Source organism: Trichomonas vaginalis, chromosome VI (assembly GCF_026262505.1).
Source record: "Trichomonas vaginalis G3 chromosome VI, whole genome shotgun sequence".
Taxonomy (NCBI): Eukaryota; Parabasalia; order Trichomonadida; family Trichomonadidae; genus Trichomonas; species Trichomonas vaginalis.
This window is the reverse complement of record NC_067208.1, coordinates 9666071-9689071: the sequence shown is the minus strand read 5'-3', so window position 1 is coordinate 9689071 and position 23001 is coordinate 9666071. Positions and strand designations below refer to the sequence as shown.

At 34.2% G+C, this 23001-nt stretch overlaps 12 protein-coding genes and 1 pseudogene across 13 annotated transcripts, besides 2 other annotated features; 10 read left to right on the top strand and 3 right to left on the bottom strand.

Moving 5' to 3' along the window:
• Positions 1-1587: 1587 nt before the first annotated feature.
• Positions 1588-3183: a mobile genetic element.
• A 3151-nt stretch (positions 3184-6334) lies between these two features.
• Positions 6335-6577, top strand: TVAGG3_0835760 (serine threonine-protein phosphatase family; the record flags this gene model as incomplete). The annotated part of the gene is made up of 1 exon (XM_051248671.1): positions 6335-6577. One exon carries the CDS (start codon positions 6335-6337, stop codon positions 6575-6577), a length of 243 nt encoding a protein of 80 aa, XP_051084146.1.
• Positions 6578-7876: 1299 nt separating this feature from the next.
• Positions 7877-23001: part of a mobile genetic element that runs on past the window's edge.
• On the top strand, positions 9728-10129 carry TVAGG3_0835750 (uncharacterized protein; the record flags this gene model as incomplete). The annotated part of the gene is made up of 1 exon (XM_051248670.1): positions 9728-10129. The coding sequence occupies one exon, from the start codon at positions 9728-9730 to the stop codon at positions 10127-10129; it is 402 nt and encodes a 133-aa protein (XP_051084145.1).
• On the top strand, positions 10149-10304 carry TVAGG3_0835740 (uncharacterized protein; the record flags this gene model as incomplete). Its single annotated transcript, XM_051248669.1, has 1 exon — positions 10149-10304. The coding sequence occupies one exon, from the start codon at positions 10149-10151 to the stop codon at positions 10302-10304; it is 156 nt and encodes a 51-aa protein (XP_051084144.1).
• On the top strand, positions 10319-10909 carry TVAGG3_0835730 (phage tail repeat-like family; the record flags this gene model as incomplete). Its single annotated transcript, XM_051248668.1, has 1 exon — positions 10319-10909. The coding sequence occupies one exon, from the start codon at positions 10319-10321 to the stop codon at positions 10907-10909; it is 591 nt and encodes a 196-aa protein (XP_051084143.1).
• On the top strand, positions 10958-13096 carry TVAGG3_0835720 (DNA/RNA polymerases family; the record flags this gene model as incomplete). Its single annotated transcript, XM_051248667.1, has 1 exon — positions 10958-13096. One exon carries the CDS (start codon positions 10958-10960, stop codon positions 13094-13096), a length of 2139 nt encoding a protein of 712 aa, XP_051084142.1.
• On the top strand, positions 13153-14013 carry TVAGG3_0835710 (uncharacterized protein; the record flags this gene model as incomplete). The annotated part of the gene is made up of 1 exon (XM_051248666.1): positions 13153-14013. One exon carries the CDS (start codon positions 13153-13155, stop codon positions 14011-14013), a length of 861 nt encoding a protein of 286 aa, XP_051084141.1.
• Positions 14412-15074, top strand: TVAGG3_0835700 (uncharacterized protein; the record flags this gene model as incomplete). Its single annotated transcript, XM_051248665.1, has 1 exon — positions 14412-15074. The coding sequence occupies one exon, from the start codon at positions 14412-14414 to the stop codon at positions 15072-15074; it is 663 nt and encodes a 220-aa protein (XP_051084140.1).
• On the top strand, positions 15363-16247 carry TVAGG3_0835690 (organellar and viral DNA polymerase type B; the record flags this gene model as incomplete). Its single annotated transcript, XM_001299548.1, has 1 exon — positions 15363-16247. One exon carries the CDS (start codon positions 15363-15365, stop codon positions 16245-16247), a length of 885 nt encoding a protein of 294 aa, XP_001299549.1.
• On the top strand, positions 16584-17195 carry TVAGG3_0835680 (organellar and viral DNA polymerase type B; the record flags this gene model as incomplete). The annotated part of the gene is made up of 1 exon (XM_051248664.1): positions 16584-17195. One exon carries the CDS (start codon positions 16584-16586, stop codon positions 17193-17195), a length of 612 nt encoding a protein of 203 aa, XP_051084139.1.
• On the top strand, positions 17284-18036 carry TVAGG3_0835670 (KilA, N-terminal/APSES-type HTH, DNA-binding family; the record flags this gene model as incomplete). Its single annotated transcript, XM_051248663.1, has 1 exon — positions 17284-18036. A coding segment is annotated over one exon (753 nt), but the record flags the coding sequence as incomplete, so codon positions are not given.
• On the bottom strand, positions 18807-19672 carry TVAGG3_0835660 (protein of unknown function, DUF4106 family; the record flags this gene model as incomplete). The annotated part of the gene is made up of 1 exon (XM_051248662.1): positions 18807-19672. A coding segment is annotated over one exon (866 nt), but the record flags the coding sequence as incomplete, so codon positions are not given.
• TVAGG3_0835650 (protein of unknown function, DUF4108 family) lies at positions 20082-20501 on the bottom strand (the record flags this gene model as incomplete). Its single annotated transcript, XM_051248661.1, has 1 exon — positions 20082-20501. The coding sequence occupies one exon, from the start codon at positions 20499-20501 to the stop codon at positions 20082-20084; it is 420 nt and encodes a 139-aa protein (XP_051084136.1).
• Positions 20537-21173, bottom strand: TVAGG3_0835640 (annotated as a pseudogene). Its single transcript has one exon. A coding segment is annotated over exon 1 (637 nt).

The following is a 23001-nucleotide window of genomic DNA, read 5'->3' as shown; positions in this document are numbered from 1 at the left end:
CACCCTTAAAATAACATAAATTCACAAATAATAAATTATTTATCTCTTTGCTAAAGTTTGAGAATGTCAAATAATTCAGAGAATATCATAAAATGGACGGTTTATCATTAACCAGTGAAAATAAGTTTATTGGAATACTGCTGTAAATTAATTAAGCAATAATTCCTCAATGTTATGACATTCAATGACGTTTCACCTCAATTACTAGATAATTGAATGCACGATTTATTAAATGGTTCTCAAAATATTATAATAAACTAATAAAAATTTATTCTAACATAAATATAACCAAAAATGTCAAATTAGGCAAATATTTCATGTAACAACGATTTTGCAGAGGACAAGATTTGTAAGTTAGTATCCCTTTCCAATATAAGATGCCAAAGAAATCTAACTGATAAATACAAAATAAATTGTAATTTATAAGATTTTTGCCAATCATTGTGAAACGAAATGCATCATATATTCCAGGATTCAATTGGTAAAATAGTTTTCGATTATAACCATGCATATCTTCACCGATATATTGCTCTTGCAAAACACTCCAAGGTCCAGAGTTATACGATCCCTCAACTCTTATCTTCCTTGGATAATCAAAGTTCCCTGCACTGAACGTTGAAATTGTGTAATTTCGAACAAAAATTTTGTGCCTTTTAAGTTTAACGATAAACTAAGGATTGTCAACATCAATAGTTTCCCAATATTTAGAATCAGGAATTTTGTATATGGCATCTTTTGGATTATAATTATTCCAATTTCCTACAGAATTAAAGGAAAACTCATTATAATAGTTGGCACTGTCTTTATTGTAAAGATATTTAAATATTCCATAATTCGAATTTTGGAAATCCACTTAAATCTGGTACTGTTGTTTTATTTTATTTGAGAGGTTTACAATATGATAATATCTAATCCAAAAAGTTCTTACTGCAATTTAATAATTTAAATCATGGAATATTCGAATATCTTTACAATTCGGATCATGCCAACTATTACAACGAATTCTCTTTCGAAACTATTGGAAATCATAATAATTGGGATCCCAAAGAAGCAATTTACAAAATACCTGATAACAAATTTTGGGAATCTGCACATATTGCGAATCCTTGGTTTTTCATTAAACTAAATAGACGTAAAATATTTATAACAAATTACACAATATCAACAATTTCAAATGGAAACTTTGATTATCCTGTAAGAATTAAAGTTGAAGGAAGATATGAATCAGAGCCTTGGCATATTTTACAAGAACAATATATTGGTGAAGATCTTCATGGATATAATCGAAAACTATTTTATCCTCTCCATCAAGGTATCTATGATTCATTTAATTTCACAATGATTGGGAGAAATTTAGTGAACAACTATCTGTTTCTAATTTATCAATTAGATTTCTTTGGAACTTTGTTTTATAACGGAAAATTGACTTATAACTCTTGCTTTAATCAAAGTATCTTCTCATTGAAGAACCTCCTGAAATATTGTCTTGTATATATTTTAGAATAAAATCTCTTTTAAATTAATTTGCTTTAAAGATGTAGAAAAAAAAACTTTTAAAAGTTTAGCTTTCTCTGCAATTTCATAAATTATAGATCCAAGGTGATGTGATTTTTGCATCCCTGGGATGGACGATACACCCAAAGTGTCACCTTTTTTGGGATAACATGAATTTTAAATATCATGAGAGTTCTGCAAACCATATGCACAATATCTATTCAGCCTGACTTCTTGTATATATGAGTTAGACTTCTTAAATATTGTGCTTGGGGCGATATAAGCATTTCCGAGATTACCATCGTGCTCTATAGTATGCTACTTCTCCCTGGTTCTAGCTCAGTTCCAAGGATATTGGCGTTCAAGGATTTGGCAAGGTCCTTCCGAAGTCTCTCATTCGATGAGAGATTTCGGAAGAATCTTGCCTTAAAGTACTCCAACTCTTGTTCTTTTGTTCCTAAATAGTGAGAAAAGTTATTTGACTACTTAAGGTAGAGATTATCCGAGGTCCCTCATTTGATGAGAGGCCTCGGATAATCTCTGCCTTAAAATTGTACACTTGTAGTCCATGAGAGTGTAAGTATACATTGATAGGACAGCTTTCTTCTGAAGTCTTAGATTTGATGAGAACCTCAGAAGAAAACTGTCCTATTTTATAGTAAAAGGAGTTTCAGGAGCTCCAAAGCTCCTTTTCGTAAGGATTAGGAGCTTTGGAGCTCCTGGTTCGTAGATGTGTTTCGCATCTTTCATCAGCAAAGGACATTTACCATCTGGGACTATGTTGATGGAGACTCAGGAGCTCCAAAGCTCCCTTTAGTAAGGATTAGAAGCTTTGAAGCTCCTGGTTCGTAGACGTGTTTCGCATCTTTCATCAGAAGAGGCCCAAATGGTAAATAGCCTCTGCTGATGAGCTTCAGGAGCTCCAAGGCTCCCCTCGTAACGATTAGGAGCTTTGTAGCTCCTGAAGGTAAGGTAGGATTGCTCTGATCTCTAATCAGTAGATGCCATGCCTCATTATGAACTCTACTGACAAGAGATCAAGAGCTCCAAGGACTCCCTTTTTAGTTAGTGGCGTTCTCACCATTTAGTAGGATTGCTGATCCTACTAATGAAGTGATCACTTAGTATACGTTTTGAATAAATTGAATTTTTTTTAGAATTTAGTATTTTTTATAGACATCACATGTATATTATAAATACATAAATATATTCTTTAATTCAAAAAATTCAATTCGGTTTTGGGATGGGTATCCCAGCCCCAAGTATTCAATTTTATTCAATTTTTAAAGAATTTTGGGTTGGGATGCCCAGACCAAAACAAGCTTTATATTTTGATGTGTAGATACGTATGTGTGCATCATTGTTGTGTTATATATTATGTTTTTAAAGAAAAAAAATCTGATTCAAAAAAAATTATCACTAATTAGTTGATAATATAAAGAAAAAATAGATAAATTGTATGTTTTGAGAGTATTTATCCACATTCACTCATATGAATTCATTAAATAGTGTCTTTTTACTCCCAAATTTATTTTGAATTATTGAAATCAAAGAAAAAAATCAAAAAAAATTTCTCGAAATTTTTATTTTCAAAAAAAATTTGGATTTTATATTGAAAACTGACACTGGGAGGACGATAGGGCTGGGATTGGAGATACCCCGCTCACTTGGGAAAAATACGGATCTATACATAAATTAGATCACGGAATATTTGAATTTCTTTACAAAAGAGATAGTTTCAGCTATTACGACGAGTTTTCTTTTCAAACTGTTGGGAATTGGATGGAAACAGATTCAAAGAATTCAATTTATAAAATTAACAAGACCGGGTTTTGGGAATCTGATGATATTGCAAATCCTTGGTACGTTATTAGACTCAAAAGACACAAAATTTTTGTCACGAATTACACAATTTCAACTTACCATGATGGTAATTTTGATTACCCCAAACATATTAAAGTTGAAGGTAGTTATAACTCAGGGCCGTGGCGTACATTGCAAGATCAAAACATTGGTGAAGATATGCATGTATACAATAAGAAATTGATTTATCCTTTATATCAAGGAATTTATGATTCTTTTAGATTTACAATGATTGGATTAAATTTTGCCCAAACTTATCTTTTTGTAATTTATCAATTAGACTTCTATGGAACACTTTTTTTAAACGGAGTATTATCATATCAATCTTGTCTTGATCGACAGCTATCAAGAATGTCCTATTTTAAAATTTTTTTTGCATTCTTTTTAGAATGAGTCTATATTAAAAAGTGACTTTTTTTTAATATGACCTCTCAAATTTTTATCACTTTTTCATCAATTAATGAGCGGAAGATATTGGAATTTAGTTTCAACAATTGTAATAGTGCAGCTATAAAATATAGAATATATAGATGCATCTATATGAATTTGGTGCTGTTTTCTTATTTTTCTTAAATAGATCACAATTGATTACAAATATATCCTTAATAAATGAGCAATTGCATTCTATTATATAAAAGAGTAATCTTATTACTTTATTGTCCACTTATGCAGAGCATTACTAGACGTATTTTTTTATGAATGAATATAGAGAATATAAAATATTGTCTGACAATAGTTTTTCAAAGGGTATTTTGCTATTTTACTTAAATATTAAAAGATACTGTATCAATAATCTTTAAAAACAAATCATTGAAAAAAAACAGAAAAAAGTGACAAAATCGAATGCATTTAAAAATCATAAAACTTATTTCAAAAATTAAATTAGTATTCAAAATCATTCTATGGAAGCTAGAAGATCTAACTGACTTCCCAAATTCTCCACTTGAAACAGCCAATACAGTCATGCCCAGACCATTTTTTAAGGAAGTGTTCTAGGAATCAAAGAACTCGAAGCTTTGCTTCCCAAATTAATTTCCATTCCAAAATAAATTTCCTTGGTAATCCAAAAATATTATAACATGATAGTAAGCCTACCTCCCTTACTAAGTTATTCATGGGAATTTGTTATTAATTCCGAGTAAAGACTTCGACTTTTATCACTTATTTTTCATATGTTAACAAAAAATTGAGGAAAAAAGTGTAAGAAAACTTTTGCATAATATTTGAATGCAATAGGATTTATTTTTTGTAAATTATTTTACAAATAGAAAAATTGCATTATATAAAGTGTGAAATTACTTTCATATAAAAAAAAAAAAAAAAAAAAAAAAGGTAGTGGGGCTTCCAGGGCTGCGCCCCTCTAGCCCCCTGAAGATGTTTAGTATAACATGCAGTTTATATAAAATGAGGTTTTTTTGGGTATAGCGGGCCTTCCAGGCACTTCGTGCCTTCTAGCCCCTAAAATTTTTGAAAGTCGTTGCTGTTGACTTTTCGGTAGAGGACTCAAAATAGTATAACTATGTCCGGACAGGTAAGAGTCTATCGTCGCTAAAGGAAAGTTACGGGCGTTCCAAAGAAATATACTTTGAGAAGCCTTTTCTGTCACTTTTCAGGTAAAAACATTTTTATTATTATATATAAATGAATTTTACAAAACCACCGTTACCCTTCTTTGGAAATAAGAGTAGATGTAAAGATATTCTATTGAGAGAACTTAAGAAACTACCGAATGGTCTAACATTTGTAGATTTGTTCGGTGGAAGTTTCTATATATCCCATCTATGCCATACCGTATTCCCAGACTCAAAGATTATATGCAATGACTTCGACAACTATATGAACCGTCTCAAACATATACCAGACACAAACAAAATATTGAGTGAGTTAAAAGAAAAGATACCTATAGGTAAGATGGAACGTATACCATTAGATAAGAAAAATACTGTCAGAGAGGTTTTGAAAAAGGCAGAGTATATTGACTGGGATAGTATATCTTCTAGACTATTATATAGTGGTTCTATAAGAGTTCATGACATTGAAACACTTATGTCAAACGTTTTATATCTTAACTATACAAAGGTTTTCAAAGAGAACATAGAAAAATATACTGAGGGTATAGAGTTTGTGAGATGTCATTGGACAGAGTTGTATGAAAAATACAAAGACAAGGAAAATGTTTTCTTTATAGTAGACCCGCCGTTCTATAACACATATGATTTTCAATACCAAGTAGACTGGACTTTGAGAGACTCTTTAGAAACTTTAGACGTTTTACATAACCATCCATGCTTTTACTTTACATCCGATAAAAGTGGTTTGGAAACCGTTATGAGATGGTTAGAGGACATACATGACTATGAGTTTATATATGACAAGATAGAATATGAGAGAGGTCCTATAAACCGGAGAAAGTGTCATAACAAAGAAATTTTATTGGTAAGTAAATGTGGTTTGAAATAGGACTACTTGTTTTAGGTTTTTCCATTGTGTCATTTACTTATTTGACGTGGCAGAAAGATATAGAGAATATGAAGATGAACCAATACCTGCAAATGTTCAGCATATGTACTCGTAAGAGATATTTTTATCTAATATTAAATGGACGCACAGAACTTAGCGAATGCACAGCAACCTGGACAACCAAACCCAGAGAATATTCCAAATGAAGTTAGAATACAAACTGCAATGGCAAACTATGGTCAAGTGCCAACATGTACAAATGCAAACTGCCATGTCAAATGACGCTGCGTTAGGTTTGCCACCATGGTATGCAAATATGAGATGGAAAGAGTTTTATACAAACCCTGAAGTGGGATATAAACAACTCTATGCAGATGACGCGAACACAGGAGTTGACCCAGAATATGTTTTCTACCAGAGGAGAAATAGAATGTATGAGCTCCAGTTAAAGAATGCAATGGAACTCAGAAGGAAACGCAAAAGACTAGGTGGACATTAGATTTTTACATATAGTAAAATGGGTTTCTTTGGAAGAATAGGAAACTTCTTTCGAAATGTTGGAAGAGGTATATGGAATGGAATAAAATCTGTCGGAAGAGGAATTTGGAACGGTGTCAAAAATATTGGTAAAAGAGTAGGTCAGTTCGTTGGTATTATACCTAAAGACCCTGAACCAGAAGAACAAGCTCCTGTTATACAACAGCCTGAACCTGCACCACAGTCTAGTTGGCAACCAAATCCAACACCTCAACCGTATTAAAAATTATATTTTTACCGTTCGATAGTAGTTGTATATGAAACTAAGTTCTAAGTAAAACGCGTGGTATAATGGAATTATTCTCTTTCTTCCATCTGTAGTAAACCATACTTGAAAGTCTGAAATACTTCCACTCGGCGGTTCATATAGCTTTGTAGGTTTTTCGTAAAAGTCATTCATCAGACATAAGAAAGAGTTTTGCGCACCAGAAAATGAAGCATGAACTATAATAGCATCTGGGTCGAAAACATTTTCATATGTTCCATTAGGGTTTCGACTTCATAAAAGTCCGGGTGTACTGGATATTCTGCAGGCTGATTTAACATCCTCAAAAACCTATACCATGCCAAGTTGTTATATTTTGTAGAAATATAAACGTTTTCTCCAAGGTCTTCTATTTTATTGATTTTAACAGTTGCGTTTTTCCTGTCATATATAATATCGAGATGGTACTCTCCTTCGTCAATGTTATACTGGTTTGCATATTCGAGATAGATATCGTTTATTTTTTTGAAAAGCTTGAAGAGTTGTTTCTAAGTTTACAAGCAAACTAACTTGTAAAAGTTTTCCCTGTTCAAATTTCTCATACGTACGTTTTTCTTTGTTATAGTATTTAACTTCAAAACCGACCGTAAATGGGAAACCATGTATGGCTTCTGAAATGAACTTCATTCTACGAAAGCCAATGGCTTTTGTGACAGATGGGTCTCTTAACCATCTTAGTGGGTAGTCAAAACGATAGCCTTCATGCTTTACGGTCTCTGTCTCAAACTTTTGACCGACATTAGTAAAAAGTTCATCTAATGGTTTAGTTGTAGCAACTCTTGAATTTTCTTTTTCTATTGAAAGCATTTTTTATCTAGAATAAAAATGTCAAATGAAACAGCGTCTATGAGAGAAATACAACACAACCGACAACTCATTGTGCAAGCTCTAAATAAGAACACAACAAACTTTTCAAACTATTCTAAGATATCTGAGTCATTGAAAGAAGGAAACTTAAAACTGACAATGAACCCAATGACAGATGAGTTTCTGTTTCAAGACAATAGGAACCATACTGTCTGTATAAATCCAACAAAAGGAACTTTAAACGAGAAACCTATAAAAGAACTTCTTTTGAAAGCAGATGTTGACAACAAAGCTGACAAAGAGTATGTCATTGAAAAAGTTCAAGAAGAACATGACAGAGCAGATGCAACATATGCAACAAAAGAACATACTCATCCTGAACTAGCAGACAAAACATATGTTGACAATAAAATGTCAAGTGAAGTGACAAGAGCTGAAAACGAATATTCTAAAAAGACTCATACACATACCATTGCAAATATTACAAACTTACAAGAAACCTTAAACAGGAAAAGTGACGTTGGACATACACATACCATTGCAAATATTACAAACTTACAAGAAACCTTAAACAGGAAAAGTGACGTTGGACATACACATACATCTTCTGAAATAACAGACTTAAACGTTAGCCTTGAAAAGAAAGCAGATAAGAACCATACACACGATTTCTTCAGAACTGTTGGTATAGAAAATATTGAAGGAACGGTTGAAGAAACTGGGGATATACTACTTTGGAAACCTCCTAACTTTCCAGAAGGTTTAACATCGGATAAAGACATTAGATGTAGAAATGTTTATGTCATGGAGGATGAAAACAATGTTAAATTCACTGCTCAAGATTTATATGATAAAAAAGCAGACAAAACAGAGCTTCAAACATTAAAGACAGAAATACTTCAAACAGTATATCCTATAGGTTCTATTTATACGTCAATGAACTCTACCAGACCAGAAGTAGTACTTGGTTTTGGAACTTGGACTCAAATAGTCGACAGGTTTTTGTATTGTGCAAACTCTTCAAAGGAAACAGGCGGAAGTAAAACGATTTCAGGTGCAAATTTACCTGCACACAGTCACTACATAGATTTAAGTACATCTCAAGCAGGTTGGCATAAGCATAGATATTGGGATTGGTCAGCAATGACAAAAGGTAAAGGATATGATGTTAAAGACAACGTTAAGTTTGCTATAAATTGTTACTGGAGTAACACTGAGGGAGGAGGAAACCATACACATCGCGTTTCAGGGTATACGCAAACAACGGGGCAGAGTAAAGACTATATGCCACCTTACATGACAGTTTACGCATGGTATAGAAATGCTTAGTCGTCATTTTCAACTTCTTTAGCATATTCGTCAGGAGTTGTCTTATATTTGTTAGGAACAGTCTTTGAAAGTATACCACCCTGAACCTTAACAAGTTTGAAACGAGGTCTGACAATAGTAGTTTTATCTTCTGCTTGCAGTCTGTACATTTTGCCATGTTTGCCTAAAACTTCATAATATTCTCTTGTATACTTTCTTCTATTTTTACGAACACGAATGTGAGTACCTGTCGGGTACTTGTTGTTGTCATAGTCAATAGTATTTTCATATGGGTCGCGTTTAGGTATTTCTATTTTTACTTTGTCACCTTTCTGAAGTTTGAAGCCTGGCATTCTTTCTTGTTTGTCTCTTTTGACTAAATTGTTAAATATAAAGTCTTTCTCTAAGTCGGGGTTGTTTTTCATTTCTTCAGGGGAGTGGTTTCCCAAACCTTTTTGTTTACGGTTATTGTAAATATTTAAAACTTGTCTCATCTTTGCCATGGAGAAGTGCCTGTATTTGTCGTCATATGACATTTCATCTACCTCACCACCTTGTGGTTGGTTTAAGTCTCTTAAGATTTTTATACAACTGTCAATGACACCAAGAGCAGAATGGTTTTGGTCGACAATGAAATATTGGTTTACATTTTTTGAACGCAGATAGTTTTTAATATCGTCTGATTTGAAAGAACTTTCATAGTCAGATGTCAGTTTTGTTGGATGGTATTTGTCAACGAATATTGTCAAAGCTGCTAAGATATCTAAAATAGCTTTGGACTGTAATGGTATGGCTTCACAGTATCTTGTGTTTTGACCAACAAATATTAGCCAGTATGGTGGTCCATCTTCTCTATACCTTGGAATGTTTTCCAAGATATCCATAAACCAAGCATTTGGTGTTGAACTAAAGATTTTTACCATGAGTGCTTTCTTTGTTGCTTTAGAAACATACGGGTCCTTGTTTGAATTCGTCATTTTTAACCCATAAGAAATGGGTTTATTTGGCGCATTAGCAGGAGTCGCATCTAGATTTTTACCCGCAGTGGGAACAATAGCCAGAGGTGCATTTGGAATTGGAAGGAAGATTTTGAGTACATTAGGTATACTTAAAGAGAAAGCACAACCTATTATACAAACTGTACAGAAAGGTTGGGAGGTAGCACGAGATGCAACAAATCTTATTCCAAATCCTGAAACAAGAGGAAAAGTTCAAGGATGGATGGACAATGTAAGAACACAAGCAGGAAACTACTATAACAAAGCAAATGACTACTATAACCAAGCAGGGCACTATATGGACCAAGGTGAAAGATTCTTTAACAGAGGATATAACCATGCACAACAGTGGGTAAACAACAACCAACCTCAACCGCCTCAAACGTGGGGAATGTAAAATTTTTTACTGAGATGAAATGAACAATACAGCATTGAGACAAATGGGCTCAAGATGGATTTGTCGGCTTCCAGTAGTTAAACCACCACGTGTTTGTCAAGTTCTTCCTATACCTCAGGAAGTTTTAGACCGACTTAAAAAACCTCAACAACCAGTTGAAAACAAACCAAACTAAAATTTTTTACTGAGATGAAAATGACCGAAGAAGTTGAAACGGTAGATTTGACACCACAAACAAAAAGTTCAGAACCATTGTCAAAACCTGTCAAAGAACTTACAGATGAAGAGAAAAATTCAATAATAGAAGGTGTGAGGTCTGGAAATACAAACCCTAACTACAAAGTCACTTTTCATAAAAATGGAACGGCAAGTATCTCAAAAAAGAAACAGACTCTCACAAATAAAATATTGAAGTCTGAAGGAGTTTTCGAGACAACAGATGGGAAGGTATACTTCACCGACCAACAGTTCATTATAGAACATCTCATTGACTTAGAGTCAAAATATTCTAAACTTTACAACAAACACAAAAAGTTGAAAGGAAAACAAAGACAGATGGCATATGATATTTACGAAGATACTAACGACACAACCATACCTGCAAGTGAAGTAAGGTCAGAGGAACCAAAAAGTGACGAAAAACCAATAGAAGAAGGTGAGCCAAAAACTGAAGATAAACCAAGACCAAAGGTTAGTTTCAATACTAAACCAAGTCAACCTTCATTAGCTGGTATGGGTTGGCGTCAAAGACTTATGATAGCAGGCGGCTATGTAAAGTAAAAGAAAACAGTATATTTTTATTTTTATATAAAAATGCCTCTATATAGAATGGATAGAAAATCTGCTAGAATAAAAGCAGAGTTGCAAAGATATGGTTGGAAAGTTTCAAAGAAGTTTAAATATAGGAAGGGAAAGCCAATAAAAGTCTATGACAAACTGGCTGGTCTGACCTATGAGATGGACTTGGAAACCGCGCGCGCCAATTATCCAAACAGACTCGAGAGGTTAGAAGAAGAACGTCTTATGAACTTGCCTTTCAATGTTAGTGAGCCTCAAGTTGAAGGACACGACGGCTTTGCCAGATTCTACTGGAAACATAACGAACAATTGCATCCTTTGAGGAGGAAAAAAGGAAAAGGTGAAGCCAAACATGCTCCCATGGAAAGAACAAGATATGCATATGAAAAGTACCGTGAGGTTAGAACTAAGATTGGTTCAGGTCGAACCTTTACAGTAAACTTTGACGAAGGAAAGAACAAAGAAGGCTTCATGGGTGTACTTGCTGCTATACAAGACGGAAATAAGAAAGGATACAATCTCAGACTAACCGTAACAGATTTGGACGGTCATATATACTATGCGCATGGCAATGTCGCAACAGCCGCACAACTTCTCGACGCTTTCAAGACTACAAAGAGAGAACAAATGTTTGACTCCGACTCAGACATTTTGAATGCAATTGAAGGAATTGCAAGTGTAAAGTTCGAATGGTACCAACATAACCCTCAAGCAGTCAGACAACATGCTGGATACTTCCCGTTCAGAAATAAGTCTGACATTGACTTGACCAGGTATGGAATTTACAATTCAATTGAAAAAATTGTCAATGAACCTTGTATTCTTACATGTCTCAGGAACTCTGGTCTTGTTTCAGAAGAGAAGATGAAGTATCTTGAGTCATGTGTGAAGACAAGGTATATACTCAGAGGTCAACTGTCAAAAGTTGCACCGTTGGCAAATGTGAATATCCGAGTCAACATACCGACTGAGAAAGGTTCTTCACACGATGACTATGTTGTTGACTTCAAATTACCATGGTTGAAGATTGTACTTGTCCACAACCACTTCATGTTGAACGAAAGTCTTACAAACCCATTGTTCGGAAAAGGTAAGTGCAACATTGTCAGGGCTGTTAACATTCTTTTCGAGAAAGGTTTGTTGGAACCGATTCCAGATGACAAGCTGACAGAAACTTTTGTACCAAAAGACGAAACAAACTTTTCATTGTTAGCAAGACCAAAGGTTGTTCCGGACAAAGTTATAGCACAAAAGAAGTACACTGTTCCAAAAGGAGTTGGATTGTTCGGATACCAACCTGAACCAGAAGAACTTCCAATGAGGTTGCAAGAACTTCAAGATGCTATAAACAAACTTTCATTGAGACATCCAATCGACGTAAAATTGTATTGGAGAGCATCTGAGTTAGGTCAGAAGGTTTTATATGAAACAGGTTGCTTCGACGATGTTTATGAGATAACAGGAGAGGTTTCTCAGAAGATAAGAGATTCACTTGAATTTCCACAAACCGGACCCATAGGTTGCGACAAGTTTGACTCAAACGAAAAGATATATTATGTCGACCTTAACGCTGCGTACATGAGGTTTGTCCAATATATTCCAACTGGAATTCCAAACGAAGATGGCGAGTTCCCGGGAAGGAACTATACAGTTGGAAAAGTCATGCAACAACTCTATGATATTAGGAAGGCTTCAAACCCCAAACTTGCAATGACACTCAAATTGCTGATGAATTCAACATGGGGATATTCCATTAAGAAACCTCAAACGATGAAGAGTAAACACTATGAGAAGGTCGACAACTTTGTTGAAAGGTTCTCTTCTTTTGTTTTGAAGTACGAATTTACTCAAGGTCAAAGTGGCTTAGTAACCACATTAAAACCTATTGTCGAACATTGGTCGTATCCTCAGTTCGCAAAAGCAGTCCTTGACAACTACAACAAATTCTTCTCCGATGTCAAATCCAAAATTGTGGTTTACTATGAGAACATCGATGCACTCATGACGAACGAAGAAGGCTATAACAAACTCATTGAAATGGGTATGGTCGGTGAGAAGATGGGCTGTTTTAAGCTAGATAAGGTATTTTCCGAAGTTCATGTTCTCTCCAAGCGTAAGTACTGGGGTGTGCTTGAAGACGGCACAGAAATAAAACATTGCATGAAATAGTAAAACATTGCATGAAATAAAACATTTTTAAAACAGTATATTTTTACATATATTAAATGCTTCAGGTTGAAAAACAAAGAACAAAAGTAGCAGATACAAAACCGTTAGACTATATCTTTACAAATGCCGGTAGGACTATATCAGATGAAGAAATTTTATCCCGTACTTACAGGTTTAACTATCCAATTCGCTGGCTTCAAAGTCCTTCAGATGCAAAGGCAATAGGATTTAGAAGAGTTTTGTTTTCAAATAGAACTAACGCGTTTATGTTTGCGGTATATTTTCATGGCCAGTATAAAGGCTCTGATGGTCTAATAGAAAAATTTGACGAAATGAAAATCTTTACTATTCGCTCAGACGAAAGTCTTGAAAAAACTCTAAATGACTTTCAAACTCAAATAAACAAATACTACTGGGAATTTCAAGAAAAATACCATTCTTTACTAAACGGAACGTACTATCTGAAACTAGAATACGATAAGATGAACTCCACAGTTTCATTTCAAAGGATTGAAAATAACCCTCCAAGAGATACTGAGTTTTTATATTGGGGGGTGGACAAACGTTCTTGGGCACAATTTCTTCGGTTACTAAACCAGAACGAACCATTACCACCTGACGGTCCGTTTAAATTTATACTTCCACCAGCAGATTTGACAGTTTATAGAAACGTGTTCGACCCTCAAAATGTTATATGTCATGCAAGTTTCAGTTCAAGCAACAACAGTTTTCTTTGTATGGGTAAGGACTTTTATGACTTTGCTTCTAAATTCTACGAACCACCTAGTAACAGTTTCTCTGACTTTCAAGTTTGGTTCACAACAAATGGCGTGCAGCATATAATACCATTATACTACGACTTTTATCTCGAATTGTCTTTCATATACAACTACGGAAAAGTGCTGAAAAAGTATTGAAAAATGAGTTTTGGTTGAAAAAAGAGGTGGCTCGACCTCAAAACAAGCATTTTATGAAGAATATACCAACCGCCGGAATTCCGGCGGTTGCTTTTTATACAAAGTTCAACAGGTGAATTTCCATGAATTTCCTTAAGATAGACAAAAATATATTTTAGGTGGAACCAGGTCACTCGGTCACTCGGTCACTCGGTCATTTTAACTTCTCTGAAAAAGCGTGACAACATGACATTTTGACAACAGTCCAGGAAATAGATTTTATCGTATATGTTTTTGTCAAGACTTTCATCGTTGTGGTCCGACGGTTAAGCCACAAACGAATGTCCGACGGTTAAGCCACAAACGAATGTCCGATGTCCCACCAAAAAATATTTTTTTATTTTTATTGTAAGAACAGTATGACAGTCGAAGCAAAAACGTTCACGAACAAATCTAATGGCGAAACATTCACAAAAGGCACTTACAATGGTATTGAAGTCTTACGTAGAGACAAGGATGGTTATATAAATGTAACAAATATGTGTCAGCAGTTTAGGAAAGACTTTAGAAAGTTGTTGGAAAATAAGTCCTGGGAAGAGTATTTTGAGGCATTTTGTGAAGAATATACCAACCGCCGGAATTCCGGCGGTTGCTTTTTATACAAAGTTCATGCAGGAATTCCGGATGAAATCAAACAGGTTAGAGGAACGTATGTAGACCCAAGACTTGTAAACTATATAGCAATGTGGGCCTCTCCAAAATATTGTATAGCAGTTGGAAAAATTATGGACTCCATAGACAAGAAAGTTCATGAGAAATTAGATGAAGAAGAACTTGAAGATACAGCAGAGAATGCAAAACCTTTGTTCGAAGAAGAAGTTAGAAAAATGCATGAAAAACAAATAGAACATGAACGTGAGATATGTTCTGGTTATAGAGATTCTCCATACGAACTAGACCAATGGGAACAAGAAGATTTAAAGAGAGAATTTAGAGAATATGAACTCGCTAAGATAGCATTAGAAGCTGCAGAAAAGAAGTTAAAAGCTTGGGGTTGTTTTGTACAAAAATATTGTGAGTAAATGAACCATTTTTTTCGACAAAAATATATTTTAGGGTAGATGGCTAGATCTACCCCGTTTTCTACCCTCATTTCTACCCTCGTAGAAAACACACAAAACTCTTGAATTTTGTATAAAAAAAGCAACCGCCGGAATTCCGGCGGTTGGTATATTCTTCACAAAATGCTTGTTTTTGAGGTCGAGCCATTTTTGGCTCCACCGTATTTTAAACCAAACTCGTTCATTTTGTGCTGAAATAAAATAAAGGTAGTCCCACCAAAAAATATTTTTTATTTTTATTGTAAGAACATGTCAGCAACAACAGCACCAAACTCGTTAGTCATGAACCCAACTTCTATGTTAGTAGAGATGAAAAGCTTCATTCCTTCTTCATATACTTTCGAAACAGAAATCCAGAAGATAAAGCAAGAACTTCTCCAAGGAGATCTAAACTGTAGTGCAAAAGATGAAACAAATGAACAGTATCTTTATGAAATGCAGGATATTATTGACCATCTACCTAAACTTCCTGAAATACAACAACAAAAGCTCACTATTCCTGAATTCGATGAAATAGAAGTGAAACCATCTGACTCAGTTGAAATAAAGAAGTTCATACGTAAGGTAAACTATGAGTTTCTTGGATTTCATTGCAACCACAAAGTCATGGACATTGACATATACAAATCTGAAGAATTTAAGACCTACGACAACTTTGTTTCGTTAGTTGCTGAGTGTGTATGGCAGATAAGAGATAAAGATAGAAGAGGTAAGGTATGGAACCAACAGATAAAACCCGCAACTTTTGAGTTAAAGAAAACCATCTACGCCTTACTTGTTTTAGCAGGACAAATTTCAGAATATAACGCAAAAATGAACTCACAATGTTCTAAATGTAAAGCAGCAATGAGGAAATATAACTACTCCGTCAAAGAGATAGAACGTATGAGAAACGACCATACTGACTTAAAGAAAGAAGCAGAGAAACCAGCAGAAGATAAAATGGACATGTTGACATTTCTAAACAAAAACTATCCAACTGCTAACGATTTCCTTCTATCTGATGTCAAGAAGAAATATAAAGAAACATTCGGCATAGTTAAAACTTTTGATATCCTTCGTGAAGAAATAGAAGCTACAAAACTGTTTAAAGTCATGAACCATCACAACATATACCATGTAAAACGCTTGTAAATAGTTATGGTAGAAATGAGGGTAGAAAACGGGGTAGATATACCCTTCTACCCTAAAATATATTTTTGCTGAGTAAAATGACCAAATTTCATGAATTTCCTCATATGTTTGCGACCGGTAGAAAACCGCGGAACGAGATTCCGTACGAAAATCGTGAAAAAAACTCATGAAAATCGTGAAAAAATGTGACCCCGATTTTTACAGGGGTCGCCTAAAACTCATGAAAATCGTAAAAAAAACTCTATGAAATCATATCTTTTATACAAGATAGAAAAAATAAAATTAAAGTTAGTTTTTTTTAAATATTTTTTTTTATTTTGTATGTAAAGACAGCAAATGTTAAACATTGAGTTTGAAACAGTTAAAAAGATAGACAATGAGACCAAAATAGTTAGAATAGGTGATTTAAACATAAGATACTCAAAGAAATACAAAAAATATTCTTTGTCAGACATTTTATCTCCATCCGGAAAGAGAGCAAAGGACTGGGTTAGAAATGCTTCATCTCAGAAAATTTTGACAAGAAATCCTGAGCTTTTGATATCGGTAAGATTTCATGGAACTACAGCATATCTCATCGACAAAAGTCTTATACCACTAGTTTTGTTCTGGATTGACCCAGTTGTTGGATATAATTTCATAACATATGGTTCGTTCGATACGGAACGTTGTAGTGAAGGCTTACTTTACATCGTTCAGAAACCGAAGGACTTCAATACAAAGAGATATAAGATAGGAAGAACATTTAATATAACTCAAAGATATGACAATACAGTCAATAGAGTTAAGGTTGTGTTTGTGAATGATATGAGAGCTGCTGAAACAGAACTACTTGAAAAGTTTGAGAAATTGTATGGTGCTCCCACGAAAGGTAAAGAAACGTTTGAAGTAGATGAGATCGACAAAGCTATAAAATTATTTGACGAAGTTGCTGAAAAATACATGTAAAGCGTTTATTTTTGGTCTTTTGTGAAAGATAGAAAATAACGCTAGTTTTTTAAAAAATATTTTTTTTATTTTGTATGTAAAGACAGATATGTCAACATCAGAGAACACAACAACTGCTATCGTTCATGAAGCCATAAGTGAAGAATACGAGTGGGTTCAGTTTAACAAACAACTCCGTCTCATTCGTTCGGTCAAAGATGACATGTACCAAATGCAAAGTATTTTGACAGCATGTTTTGCTCCAGATACTAAGCTTCCTAAAGACTGGTTTAGGAACCAAAGCACACAAGAATTTTTGAGCGAAGCACAGCGAGACATACTTTTTTCTGAAAATCGTGAAGAACAGCGAGTAGGTAAGAAAACCCAGTCGCCTAAAACTCATGAAAATCGTGAAAATTTGCCAAATGGTTTGAGAGGTTGGTATGTACATAGACTTTTAGTAAATGCTGTTGCAATGTGGGCTTCACCTCGCTATGCTTGGTATGTTTGTAAACTTCTTGACGAAATTCATAGACAAGAACGTGAAGAGATGGAAAAGAAACTTCAAGCAAAAGATGAAGTCATTGAAGCAAAAGATGAAGTCATTGAAGCAAAAGACAAAACCATACAGAAAAGAATACCACGTTCGGTACCAAAAGGAAAGGAAAAGAACTATAAGTATATGATTTACACTGAAGAGATGGAAGATGAAGAAGACAGAGATATGGTTATGTTGCATTTAGTCAGAAGAAACAACAAAAGCTTTTACGACCTTGCTAAGATTTACAAATCTGACAGAAATTGGTTCTATCGCGAAAACTTACCGATTTCAATGACACCGAATGAAGATGTTAAAAAGATAGTTCAAGATACGTTACCTCAAACACACTATGATATGAAAGGTTGTACAATTCTTACATTCAAAGAAGATTTGCCATTACTGAAAGAAAAGATAACAGAGTATTTTGACAACTTCAAACAAGCAGAGTAGATGAACCATTTATTTTTCAAGCTTGACACCAAAGATGGCTCAGGTAGCTCTATAAGGTAAATTGTCTTGTCAAATCCTTCTGGCATTCCGAGTCCTTCCTTCCAACAGGAAAAACTTTTCCTTCCAACAGGAAAAACTTTTCCTTCCAACAGGAAAAACTTTTCCTTCCTACAGGAAAAAATTTTCCTTCCTACAGGAAAAAATTTTCCTTCCGACAGGAAAAATTTTTCCAGTTGTCCGTCCGTAAACCATTCAAATTTTCGAAAATTGAGAACTTTTTGGCCGACCTTCAGAAAAAGTTTTTCCTTCCGACAGGAAAAGTTTTTCTTTCCGACAGGAAAAATTTTTCTTTCCAACAGGAAAAGTTTTTCCTTCCAACAGGAAAAGTTCTTCCTTCCGACAGGAAAAGTCCTTCCTTCCGACAGGACACAAACGGATGGCTGACGTTCCTCTTCCTGAATGTCTTCCAAAGCCAGAAGAACCGAAAGCTGCAGAACCACAACAGACTAAGACTCAAACACTTACATTTTCAAGCTTGACTTTTTACAATTTGAACTTTGTTTGCGTAGATATGAATTCTGAAAGAAGTATGAGGGTCTTGTATGACTTTGTACTTCTCCCATAGTTCATGTCTGTCAAACTTACCTGCCATGGACTCTTTCATAAGTTCCATGAAATCGTCTTCGGACAATCCGGGGAAAAGTATAATATCAGTAAGTATTCTCTTTACATCCTTACTTAAACTCTTTGCTGTCTGTACACAAATGACAACTGAGATGTTAAAGTGTCTGAGCTTCTTAAGAATTCGACACATGTCTTGTTCTCTGTTCTTTAACAAAGGATGAGAGGCGAAATCATCTAAGATAAGAAGACATCTGTGAGGGTAAGTCTTCCAATCGTAAGATTGCAATTTCTTCGAAATGTACTCTATCTCTTTCTGTTTGTTTCTGAAGTGTTTCTTCTCTAATATTCTCTGCATTTCCTCATTTGGGTCTTTAAACTTCGAGTTTATATACTCATTTATAGCATTGTACTTCAAAACTCTTCTTTGGTACTTCTTTATCCAATCTAACAACTCAGTATCTTTTATACATACTAACTTAGACTTTTTTATAATATCTTTGAACGAATTGACGGTTTGGTCAAATTGACCAGAAGTCGAACAAATGACTACTAACTCATAGAATGGGTTCTTCTCATCTAGTTCTTGTTGTTGTGCAGCCATTTTAAGATAAGTGAAAGTCTTACCCGACCCAGGTGGTGCGATTAGACCTGTTATACCATTCTGAGCAAATAAGAACTTGTCATGTATGGGTTTTATCTGAGCATTTTCCAACTTCCTCTTGTTCTTGTTTAAAACATTCTCAAATTTCTTGTCAATGTCAGCAAACTTTTTTTCTAACATATTTTTAGAAAAATTAAAATTTTTATCTTTTAGAAAATGTCTAGCGATTTCGCTATCTATATTCGAGACAAGCTTTTCGACAGCAAAACATCTGTCGACCATAAAATCTTACATAGTGTAAACAAGAAAGGGGAATTTGTTCTAAAGTTCTGTTTCTGGGAATATGACAAGAACCATAAAACATTAAGCAGAGAAGTCTTAAAATTTGTCAATGACAGACTTGTTGACAGAGATGACGCCTCTTGGAGAGATGAAGTCCAACAAAACTTCTTAGAATGCAAAGAAGACACATGCGCTGTTCTTGAAAATGAAATAGAAAACAGAATAGAAGAGCTATTAAATGACAAAGCACTTTTACAAAAATATGGTTCTGAGAAATTTGACATAACTCCACCAGAAAAGAAGAAGAGAGAAAAGAAAGAAAAGAAAGTAGAAGAAGAGAAGAAAGAACCTGAGCCAGAGCCAGTTCCACCGAAGAAGAAATTTGACATGTAAAAATAAAATTTTATTTTTAGAACATTTCTGGGTCAATGTCAATGTTCTCTTCCTCTTTAGGAGCAAACACTGGCTTAGACTCTAAAATCTTTTTACCCAATTTACCTTGAACTTCAACTATCTTAGACTCATAATATTCATAGTCGTCTGCTTTCTTTGGTTCATAAGGTATAACAAGTTTGTATGCTTTGCCTTCTTTAAGGTTTGAGAACCTTCTGTCAAAACTTTCTTTGACTGTTAACAAACCTTCTATGTCTAAGTCTTCAAATTTCGCACCATTTTTAGTCACAATAGCAAACTTAACTGGTTCGATGTTCCAAACTTTGTCAAATGTAGACTTTTCAAAATGGTAGAAGTAAACATTCAAATATGTGAATGGGTCTAGTTCTTCTTTAAGTCCTGACATGTACTTGTTTACTGAGATGAATTTCGTCATCTTTCTATCGGATAAAAAAATATTTTTTTTAAAATTTACTCAGAAAAATTTTTCTTTGTATATACACCATTCTGTACGTCTAAAAGATTTTTGACATTTGCCAAGAATGTTTCGTTTAGACGCTGTCATATAACCATACTCTTGACAATATTGTTTATACGAATCGTACAATGACCTTTCATCTAAACACTCAAAGTCAGTCTCATCTATGAACAGTTCATATACACTCTTGTTTGCTTCTAACAATGTTTGTCTCTCTTCGGTATGTGGAATTTGTCTTGGATTGAACTTTGAAATATCTAATGTCATGAAATATGAGAACAAGTGGTTGTAAAAGTCAGATGTTAAGGTTTCTGCTAAGTCGTCAAAATATTCTGTATCTTGCATATGAGCTTCTGACGTTCTGACAACTACATATCTTCTGTCAGAACTTTCTAACTTCATCGGAACGGCATTGTTTGAAACCATGATGAAATTTGCAACATTTTCACAAACTCTTTGGTCTTTATATTTTCTTTCAACAACTCCAACTTTGTCTGTTATAAGACTCTTCAAAGCATCTGAGTTCAAAACTTTTGTTGTATCTATACTTTGAAGTTCGTTACATACTATAAGTTTCATATTCTCTATTGAAGAGTTAAACTTACCGCAGATGTTTTCTAAGTTTGTCATATTAGGGTTCGAATAGCCTCTAACAGTTTGCACAAAATATCTGTAAAGAAAGTGTTCTTACCTGTTCCTTGTTTTCCAATTATGAAGAGCAGTTTCATTTTTAGCACTTGGATGTTGTAAGATGTTTGCAAACCAACATAAGATATACTCATAGACTCTTTCGTTTCCATTGCATATAATTTCTTTGACATGGTCTAACCAAGCTTCTATAACATTTTCTTTCCATTCTACTTGTTCGTATTTATATCCAGTGAAGATAGAATAGAAGTTTGGAGAAGGTGTATAGAACTTTATACCACGAACTGAAAAATCTTCTAACTTTGACAATAAGATATCCCAAGCATCTAACATCTTCATACCAACTTGTACGACTTTTATTTTCTTAAGTTTCTGTCTACATTCTTGTTCTGAAACTATGGTTGCTCTTGGTTTGTTAAAGACTACATCCCATTCTTTCATACATAACATTCTGGGGCAGAGTCGACATAAATGACTAAACGTTTCAAATTCTCGACTGCTTTGTTATAGTCTCTAAATGGACATATATTTCTGAAGGCTTGGAAGTCATAAAAATCTGAAACATCTATTCTGTACATTTTTATAAAAATAAAAAAAATATTTTTTTTATTCTTGAGCTATTTGTTGTTGCATTTGTTCCATTTGTTGCATTTGTTGTTCTTGAGCTATTTGTTGTTGAAGTTGTTCTTGTAGTACAATACTTTCACCAGTTGCATCTTCCAATTCGAAACTTTCTGCCGTCATTGACAAATACATAGGACATAAAAGTTTTACAGGAACAAAGTTTGCGTCAACTAAGGTTAAGTTTATGTTTGCTAAAGTGTTTGAGTTCACTAAAGCTGAAAACTCTGCATTCGAATGAACAATAGGCAAACCAGCAGAGAATGTGTTGTTTATACGCATGAGTATCTTTTGGTCATAGTAGTTTCTGTCGACATTCGAATAGCACTTTGAACCTAAGTTTGAAACAATATATAAAATAGGTGTACTTAAAGTCAATGGAACGGATAGACCTTGTATGACACCTTTTCCTGTTATAGGAAATTGTTGGTAGTAAAAACCAGATATAAGTTTTGTATTATAGCTCATATCGTTTATACTAAACTCAGTCGGACATCCAAACATAATGAAACCAGCTCTAGTTGCAGCACATGTTACATCCGTCTTAAAGTATTAAATAAGTCAACAAAACCTGTGGGTGGAATATCTGAGTAAGTATCTCCAAAGGAGTATTTTTTACCATTCACAACAATAAAATCTTCTGGTGTCAAAAGAGCAAACAGGCTTTAGTCGTCATCGTGTTTAAGGTCAGTTTACAATATCGTCCTTGAGGACTTTGTAAGTTTGTTGTTATGAATTATATGACTCAGGGTTTTTAGTCGTAATAGTATAAACCACTATGTCTTCTGCCATTTACATATATTTAAAAGTTTTTCTGAAAGTGGAGAAGAACTTCATCTAAACTTTCACATGGCGTTTCTTGAAGTTCTCTGTCTAAGAAGTTCAAATATTTGTAAAGACATAGAACTTTCCTTTGTCTACACGAACAAACAAAACAGGTCTTTCATATCGTTCAAAAGTGTGTAAAGTCCTTTTACATGAAATAAAGTCTATATTATTTTTCTTCAAACATCTTTCAAGAAGTTTTGACATTTTTACTTAGCAAGTAAAATTTTAATGAAATGTTGTGGTCGTCAAATATTTTTATGACGTCTGGGAAACTATATTTTAAGTTCAACGTTTCACCTCCTTTCATAACGTATATTTTGTCAATGATTATAAGAAACACCACAGCAAGCAATGTCGGGTT